The 10,286-nt window shown below is 40.5% G+C and overlaps 1 protein-coding gene across 1 annotated transcript in view; it reads right to left on the bottom strand.

Annotated features, from left to right (window-relative positions):
- Ctnna3 (catenin alpha 3) overlaps window positions 1–10,286 on the bottom strand; it is a 1,668,564-nt gene that overhangs the window by 784,696 nt on the left and 873,582 nt on the right. Inside the window, exon 8 of the mRNA XM_008835377.2 lies at window positions 4,628–4,708. Coding sequence (XP_008833599.1) covers window positions 4,628–4,708 — 81 coding nt within the window. The remainder of the gene's footprint in view (window positions 1–4,627; window positions 4,709–10,286) is intronic.

The raw sequence follows: 10,286 nt of genomic DNA, 5'->3' as shown, positions 1-10,286 counted from the left end.
GAGAGAGAGAGAGAGAGAGGAGAGAGAGAGAGGAGAGAGAGAGGAGAGAGAATTATATATTTCAAAGACAAATATTTTTGTCTGTTGTTCTTTGTTTTTTGAGACAGGATCTCCCTTAGCCCCACCAGACCTGGAACTTGCTATGTAAATAAGTCTGGGCTCAATCTCATAGAGACTGGCCTGCCTCTGCTACCCCAGTGCTGTGAAAAAGGCACACACACTCTGGCCAAAGACAAATATTTTAAGAGCAGAGCTTTCTGCTTTTTGTAAAAAAGGGCATATATAAAGCTGCTTAAAACCAAATGCTAAACTTTGAAAGAATAAAAAGAGACAGTTGCTGTTTCAATTAACTTTTTATTGAGACAGTGTCTCATGTATTCCAATCTGGCCTCAAACTACCTCTATAGAAAGGAATGACCTTAGTCCACCTGTCTCCATCTCCTGAGTGATGATATTACAGATGTGTGCCAGTACATCCAGTTTACGGGGTGACAGGGATCAAACCTAGGGCTTCAAGCATACCAGGCAAGCAGTGTACCAACTAAGCTATAAATAACCTTTATTATCACAAGAAGCATACATTTCCAGATAGAAAATGAAGTAGTCTGGGGCATAGGGAGAGAGTAGTGAGAATGTTAATTGCAGCAGGTTAAGTGAACTATCACTGAAGATCATGGGTGTCACCAAAGACTGCTCTTAATTCATGCCTTCATGCACGCACATGCTACTTCTCCTACAGAGGACAGAGCTTGTACTTGCTCCTGTTGACTTATGGTGGATTTTGTGACTGTTTACTATATAATGTAGAAGAAATCAGTAGGAAGAAAATCCTTTATTAGAGGAAAAGGAAATACAAGCAGTAGAAATCACAACTGTGAAAGTAGCACATGTGTTGTGTATCAGACTCTGCGACTTTGGATCCGGCATGATTAAAGCCTGGTGGCTCCCCTTTCTCCTTCCTTAGCACCTTGAAGCATCACGTGCTCAGTGAATCAAAACTACCCTGCTGGAGAGAGAAGCTACAATGAGGTGACTGGGAAGAACGGACACAGGATGGAGAGAAAGAAGAGGAACAGGCACTGATGTCCCAAGTGTCTGGCCTCAGCGTAGGAATGGTCATTAATTGTTTGCCACTATCACAGAAGAAATACCACAAAAAAGACCCCTGGTGGCCCCCAGTAAAGCCTTGGAATCACGGTGACAGCTATTGTGGTTTATAAAATAAAAATTGAAACAGAGGGAAATGTATTATTTCAAAAGCCTATTGAAAAAATACATATTATATACCTATGTGTATCAACGTGAAGGGTTTATATAACAAAACACAGAGTGACAGAGAGTGGAAACCTCACTTCAAGTTGTTGGTCGGGCTAGTGCAAGAGACTCCCAAAATAACACAGGCTATTATCTCCCAGAACTTGAATGCAAGACAGTATTGCTGAGGACAGGACATACTTCACACACAGGACTTGGAACAATCTAGCTGAAATTGACCTGGAAATCTCCTCCCTGAAGACTAGCTCCCATAGTATCAGAAGATACTATGCAAGTTGCTAAGGGAGAAAAACAATCAATGATCCCATCCAGATGTAAAGTCTATGAATCACAACAAAGACCAGCAAATAATCTCTACTAGTGCAGTAGTGGCACTTTTATCTCAGGAATAATCAGCATCCCTATAATTGGACTTGGGACTGTCTCAATGGGAGGGAACTCATGTGTGGTCCTGAAAGCACAGCCAAATACACATGGCATGAGAGGTCATAGAACCTAGAGAAAAACCTTAATTTGTCACATCCCTAGTCCAAAGTAATTTCATCCTGTATTCTAAATTCGGATCCTTATATCTATAGACCAGTGTACCTCTAACCACTCATCAAAGAAGCTTCTTTTAGTAACAGATGATGTAGACTATTAGAAAGTTCTACAGCTGGTCAAACACATAGAGACACTGATGTCCCAAATGCCCAGACTCAGCATAAAAGGGAGTAAGAGATATCAGAGTGATTACCCCTGAATAGGACATCTATGTCAAACGTCTGCTACACAAGGCTCAGGGACCATTGCAGAAGTGGGAACAGAAAGACTGCAAGAGCCAGAGGTGGTAGAAGGCCAAAAGAAAAGAGTTTTCCAGACGGCTGGGAATCTGCTCAGAGGAACCATTGAAACAATGGCAACAATACACACAAGATCCATGAAAGTTCAGACAAGATGCCAGCACAGAAGTGGGAAGTGGGTAAAAAGTCCCAACCTCGGTCGGCCTTAATATATATGACAGAGCACTTGAAATCTGGGGGAGAGGGGTGGGCTATAAGAGGGGTGTAGCTGGAGGGCTGGGGTCTAAATATGATCAAAATATATTCTATGAAATTTCTAAGCATTTCACAAAACCTTTCTGAAACACCCTGAAATGGGGTGATGAACTGTGAAAGCCTCAGCAGTTCTCTGCAGACCAAAGTGACTATGAGGAAACTTAGTCATCAACAGTGCTGCTTAAGGTGGCAAGACAGGTGTGAGTTCAGAGTAAAGTGCTGGGCACCTGGTTATATTTGAATTTGAAATGAACTCTTTTAAAAATATGAGTATACCCCATGCCACATTTGGAACATAATTATATTGACACATTTTCTGTTAATCCAAAATTAAAATTCAACCGGGCATATTGTGCTTTTATTTGTTAAATCTAGTAATTCAACATGTAAGAAATTGCTTTTTATTAAACTCTTTTAGGAAATTAATAACTCCAAAGACTTGGAAAGTGTGGGCATTGATTATCTCTATAAGCCCAGCTTCACTGACAACATGCCTAGCTTCATCAATATAGATGGAAGATACAGGAACAAGAAATAATATGGTTGATAGTGCATAGAAACAGCTCCTCTGAATCCTGGGAGGGGCAGAAGTGGGGAGAGGGGACCTGAAGAAGGGCTGAGGATGCAGCTCAGCTGGTGAGCTTGCTTGCCTATCATGCATGAAGCCCTGGGTTTATACCTAGCACCACATGAAACTGGGCGTAACGTGTGCCTATCATCCTAGCACTTGAGCACTCAGGAGAGAGACTCAGGAAGATGAGAAGTTGGAGGCCAGCTTGAGATAGTGAAACTGTAGGGATGGGAGAGAGTACCGAGGACAGAGACAGAAAGAGAGTGAAGAAGGTGGACAGCTCCAAGGGTTAGTGTTTCCAAATTGTGGTCCAGGTCCTGACTCCACACACCTTCCTCCACAGGGCAAATCCTCACTATCCTCACTGACGTTCTCATATGCTTCTAAGCCAGGCTGTGGTAAGAAGTTCTTTGGACTCTTACGTTCCTTTGACTCTATGTGCTGACAGCAGGAATAGTATTCACATTAAGGCCATAAAGTTGAGAAGTATTTTCACAGAATTTAAAATTGTGGTGCTATCCGGTCAGCATTAACTCTCTGAGAATTCTTATTTATCCTATATCTAAATCCGCTTCTGAATTAAAATATAGTCCAGCCATTTCACTAAATCTTCCCATTAAACTACAATAATCTATTGCATTAAAGGCTTCTGGTTAAAAAGCTTTTTGCAGCATTTTTATGAGTTAGCAGTGACCATGTTATGGCTGCCTATGAGAAAATGCCTGGTTGTTAAACACTGGAAAGGAGTGGGAAGCAGAGGCCTTTGAAATTGGCTAAGTCTACATAGTTCTGCAGGAAAAAATTAACTTGTGGCCTAGCATTGGTCTCCTCAACTGTTTAGTAAAATCCTTTCTAATCTTGTGTTCCTACTTACCCAACATAAAAGTTGTCTTAAAGAAAAGCTAATCTTTGAAGCACCCACAATTCACCAAGAGGAAGAACTGTAATCTTTGAATTACCAGATGATTTCTCTAAGTATTAGGATGAGAAATTCAGTTTTTACTGTTTTACAATCAACTTATCAGCATTCCCTAAAAGCTAACAGTGTGTCAGGAAATTTTATGCATTTATTTTAGTGTGTGTGTGTGTGTGTGTGTGTGTGTGTGTGTGTGTGCTGCATATGAAGCCAGAGAACAACTTCACAAGTGACATTCCTTAGATCTCACTTGCCTTTCCTTTCTGACAGGGTCTTCCACTGGCCAGAAGCTTGCCAAATAGGCTAGGCTGGTTGAAGAGAGTCCCAGGAACCTACCCATCTGCCCCCATCTCCGCAGCACTGGGATTACTAGCCTTCACCACCATACCTAGCCTTTCACCAAATGGGTTCTGGGGATTGAACTCAGGTCCTCTTGTTTTCAAGGCAAGTATCTTACCAACTGAGCCATCTACCTACCTCAGCAATATGCTTTTATTTATCCAAGTCCTGTTTTGTGTTATTAATTGCATTTCATAGATTCAGAGAAGCTCTGAGAGATGAAATCTATGGCCGAGAACTCACAGCTGATAAGGTCACAGCTCAGATTCAATTGCACTTCTGCAGGATGTTAAGGCACATGCTCTGCTGTCTTCTGTTTTCCACAAAACAGTTGAGGTCTATAAATGTGCAAAGTATATGCTCGCTGTTCATGTTTCCTGTTCTAAGTTAATTTTAAAAGAACAGAAATAAGAAATAGATATTTGAGCACTGACTGAGAGCTTCACTTTGCATGTGCATGTCTGTCTCAGTGCATTTCTCGTGTCTCACCTGTCTACGAAGGTCTCTAGTTTTCTTGCACATGTTGTCGATAGCAATATTCAGGGCATTACTCCTTTCCTTTTTTCCAGTCTGCAAAGGAGAAAAAAAAAACATGATATAAGCAATGGTACCAAATTACTCTTCATCACTTAGCAATTTGCTTTCTAAATTTCCTGAAAATAACAGCTTGGAAATTCAAGAATAATTTTCAAATCCGCTATGATGTTGTATATGATTCATGAGACTTCACTGAAGAATAAGTAGAATGGCAATTAAAGCTTGCATTATTTTCATCTTTAAGCAGATGTAATATTTCTGGTACAGGGTTTGGTTGTATTCAGTGTGGCAGTAGGCAGAGCACTGAGTCCATGGAACTTTGATGTTCATTCTTAACAAGTCAACTCTTTAACCTCTAAGCATGCAATTAGCTTAAAAGCATTAGATGCCCAATTTGTCAACTTCTGTGGGAGTTTCTGAAATCATTTTCTTGGTGTATTGTGTAAGTTATGCAGAGCCATATTGGAGTTTTGCTAAACACTAAATAAAATATGCAGTGCAAATTCATACAATTTGAAAAAGTTGACCACAATTTTAGCTGACAATATTCCAAGAACAAATTGTTTTAAGTAAGAATTGGATGCTGTTTTGGGTATTTTAAGATGGTTTGTTGAAACACCTTTTCATTCTTTAAGCAGACTAGCTCTGTCTGTTAGACCCTTCACCTAAGCCTCTACGCTCTGCAGCACCTAGAGAATGACCTTGGTTTGTATTTTCTGCATATTATTTTTGTGGGAGAAAACTGGATTCAACCTAATCATACTTTTTCAGAGATACCTCATATAAAACAGACTGGAAAAAAATCATTGCGATTCACCTCTAGGAAAACTGCTGCTGTTTTTAAATTAATAAACTGAAAAGGGCTCTGGAGAGGAGACCATGAAAAGCAGGATGGTAAGTGTAAGCAGCTGGTAACTGAGTTTACAGTGTGGACTCAATGAGAGGGCACACTGATGTGAGGTACAGATTAGGCGCACATCAGTCTCCCAGCCAGACACACACAGACACACACACACACACACACACACACACACACACATACACATACACACACATACACATACACAGACACACACACATATACACAGAAACACACACAGATACACACATACAGGCACACATAGATACATACATAGACACACAGACACACCACAGACACACACACACACACGATACACAGAAACACACACAGATACACACATACAGGCACACATAGATACATATATAGACACACAGACACACCACAGACACACACACACACACACACACACACAAACACACAAAGTCCACACCTGCAAATGGAAAAGTTCTTTAACAAAAACTTCAAGACTGTCCACAACACTGTCTTATCTGTTTGGCTTTATCTCCTGCATCTCCCCAACCATTATATTTTACATTGGGGGCATTCCTACATGGTCCTATCTCTTTCTTCCAGGTCTTCCATATAATATACCTATTAGAATCCTTACTCTCCCTCATTGGCTTCCACAAATAATCTCTCCCAGCTCATAAACAAACTCTGATCCACCCTTATTCCAGCAGCAGCTCCCAACATGCTCACCCAATCCCCATGCCTGCTTACCACCTCACGGTACTGCCAGAATCTTCATACTGACAACTGTACCTTAATTACTTTCCTGTTTCTCATAATTACTTGCAGAAGAGTTATTTTACATATTTGAGTATATAAATTAACAACCTCATTAAAAGTGCCATGTAGTTTACTTAAGAGCCTATAACAAGCCAGAAAGGTATAATGCTAAACTTGGGAAAACTTTACCATTTATTCCCAAGGCACACCTAAAGAACTCTATTAGGCTGAGGTTGCCAGTACCCACTAAACCTCAATTATGGATAGATTTTTGTCAGCATCAGAGTCACTAATATTAAAGGAGTGAAAAAAACGGCCATTTGTTGAGAGCACGCTACACGTTGTTGTATGTTTTGTATCAATGACTCATGTCTACTAAGCTCTACTAAATTCCAGTGCCGCGTCTCATATACTATGAAACCAGAAATTGGCACCATATATTTCAACCCATTACCTATGAGGAGACAGAGTCAACAATTCAGTCTTTTTAAGATATTAGTTTTGAGTAGTTGGAGAGATGGCCCAGTGGGTACAATGTTTGCTTTGTATGCATACCAATCTCAAGGTTTTTTCTCAAAACCCATGTGAAGAAGCCAGGCATTGTGGGGTTCACTTGAAATCCCAGCACTGTGGAGGTGGAGCCAAGTGGCCCCTTTGGGCTTCCCAGCCAGTCAGCCTAGCCTAAGATGCACATGGACAGTGCCCAGGGAATGACACCTGAAATCCACTGACATCACAACATACACATGCCCACAATTCCCTCTCCCCTCTTCCAAAACACATGCACAGAAAAAAATTAGTTTTGAAAGTATAGAATGTGCATATGATGAAAACCATACATAGTAAAGGATGGAAGGAGGAGGGAAGCACAGAGAGAGATGTGGGTGTTGGGTCATTTCTGTCACTGAGAAGAAAAAAATCGATGTTCTGGATACCAGAGCAACACCTGGCAACATACTCAAATGAATCTTGCAGTTACTTTTGCAGCTCTTACTAGGCACTCTGCATATTTGCAGTAGAGGACTGTGAAGCACTAATTCAGGACTGCATAAGGCAATGGCATTTGCAGATCTACAATGGTCTTAGAGACAGCTTCTAATTTTACCTAAAGAGACAAGCCTTTGTTCTCTGGCTTTCTGCATTATTCGCTCTTATATGCTTATATCTTTTTCCATTTCATGAAAGCAGAGATCACCCAAAAGGGGCAGGAGTTGCACGCAAAGATCCCTCACACCCTCCTAACCTTGCCCAGGCATCAGGAATAATATTGGAGACTCCTGTTGTGTTGACTGTAAAAATCTCACCAGCTTTTGTGCTGTGATCCATCAGAACAACTGAAAGATGTTAGCCTTCCTAGACCTACCAGCAGACACACACAAAACTTTAATAAAAGATGACAGGAGATGACAGCACGAGGAGATTCAATAAGGACTAAAAGATGATTTCCTAATTTCTATCCAGAGCTTAACCTTAGTTTAAAGTGCTTCACTGGGTCAAAGCCACTTTGCTCCCTAGGTAATAATAAATAGACCCCAACATTACAGGAATTATTAAATTCTCTTCTTCCTTTTCTCCCCGACCCTGTTGCCAGTCTTCTTTTTCACCTCCAGCTTTTTACTGATTCTCGCTCTATTTATCCAGATTTATTTAGCTTCAGTTAAGCCACTTTATACCTCTTTATTTCATTTGCATGGCAGAAAAATAAATAAAGCAAGGAGAAACGGGCCCGTCCTGTTTAAAGGCACCTCATTCCTTCTGTTTTCAAAGCCTTAATAAATCATCAAGCAACAAGTTCAGATTAAAGGAAAGTTCTGTGTTTTGATATGACGGTTGTAAAGGGCAGGATATTAAAACCCAGCCACAGATAACAGTCAGAACTGCCTGTCACCCAAGAGCTCAAAAGAGAGGATGTTCCTTAAAAGAATCCTTGCCTAGAGTCATCATTAAGTCAATACAGCCCTGCTAATGGCAAAGAGATGATTTTCAGGGAATATCACAGAGAAATATATTGAAACATCATGGTACAGATCAGCACTATGTAGAGAAAGCAATGACATCCTTATCAGTAAACAGGCTGCCCAGAAGGAAAGACTATTGAAAAGAACAGTTTTGAGCATGGCTTCAATGGAATTTCATTAAGATTATTTTGCACATTATAAACATGGTCTCAATGAGATACACACCTATACCTATATGGTTTTGACTATGAGCCTTTCCATCAATTCTGACTTATCAACGCTCCTATGTAACTAATCACAGTTAATTGTGTGCTCTCATGGGTCCTGCAGCATGGTCCACATATTTGGATTCAAGTCTCTTCATGAGTGAACAGGGCTTGATTTACCCTAAGCTGATTGTTCCTGTTCCCTATAGGAACCCTGCTTCAGAGAACTGTCTAATACTGCATTAGCCAATAGGTAATACCCACTTATCCCACATGACCTTTGGAATTTAAATGTAAACTCAGAATAGAAAACGTTAAAAACTGTGATCCCCTCAGTTTCTCAATTTAAATTACTCAAAAGCTACTTGTGTCTATTGGCTACTGTACTACACATCATAGATATAAAATATGTTCTTTATCAGAACCACATCTTCAGGACAGTGTCATGTTAACACACACACTGAGAACATACTAGAATGAAACCTCTCAATCCTCAAGGTGCCGAGCCCTAGTAGAGAAAGCTGAGGTTTAGTTACATCTGCCTTTTGCTTTATGACCTTTCACTCAATCCCCATTGCTGATGAAGTTAGGAACAAACTTGCAGCCCTAGTGTGTAAGGCCACACAGGATTTATACTTGGATTTACTTAACTATCGAAGAGCTGCCTTAATGACTCCTTGTTCTATGCAACGCAATCACAACTCAGGAACTCTGCTTAAGAGCCAGAGGAAGAGGTGTATGACCATAAGGAAACAGAGTCTTACAGACTCCTGGGACCTTGCTCATATGAATTTACAGCAATGGTGACAGCATGCACAAGACTCAGGAAAACTCAGACAAAAACCAGGGTAACACAAGGACTGGGGTAAGGGGCTAGAGGCCACAACTTTGTCAAGGAACTATTGGCAACTGCTCACTGCTGGGAAACGGAGAGTTGAACCTTAAGGGAATGATGCTAGACAGGCTGAAAAGTTCCAGTGGATGAACCCACACCAAGGGACATCTGGATACACAAACTTGACTCGATAGGCCTTAACATATATGACAAAAATGCATGAAGTCCTGTGGGTGGGCTATGGAGGGTGGGGATATGGAAGGGGGTGCTAAGTATGATTATGATGTATTGTATGAAATCCACAAAAATTCAGTAAAAAATATATTAAAAGAAATCTTCATTTCACATTTTGCCTCCTACTTTTCTTATTATGGATATCTTTCAAGTTACATCTCAGTTGCTACATTGTAAGTAAAATCATTACTGATTTTCTCTGCTGGCCATTAATCCTTCTCATCTACAATATTACTTACACTTCGTGGACTTTTAAAATAGTTGTTGACTTAATAACCAATCCAATGTAATCAATAAATCTATATGATGGGCACCACATAAGGACGAACAGTACATTAGACTTGATAAAAAATAGAGACACAGATGAAGCATCTGATCGAAACGTCTAAGGTAAAACACAGACTTATGGGAGTAGCACTGTCATTAAGAAGAGAAGGAAGGATTCCTGAGAAGGTGATGAAGGACTATTGAAGAATGTGTGGAGTCAGGCAGGTAAAGGAAAGTGCAAACGACCGTGGCAGGGGGGCAAGATATCCTGAGCAAAGACAAGGATCTTAAGGAGTATTTGATAACGAGCATAAAAACTGTGAAAGGATTTGACCTGTTGACCTTTACCACACTAAGAAATGAAATTGGTCCCACAGACAATGGAGAGTCACAATTTAATCAAGTGAGTGATACAGTCGGGCCATTATATCAAACAGGCTGGAGTCTGCACAGTGGGTTTGAGGAGATCAGAACAGACGCAGAATTAGAATTAGATAGTCACAGCCACAGTCCCCAAGAG

The sequence above is a fragment of the Nannospalax galili genome, unplaced genomic scaffold, assembly GCF_000622305.1.
Source record: "Nannospalax galili isolate Female #2095 unplaced genomic scaffold, S.galili_v1.0 scaffold116, whole genome shotgun sequence".
Taxonomy (NCBI): Eukaryota; Metazoa; Chordata; class Mammalia; order Rodentia; family Spalacidae; genus Nannospalax; species Nannospalax galili.
Note: the sequence above shows the minus strand (reverse complement) of the source record. Positions and strands in the feature narration are given on the sequence as shown.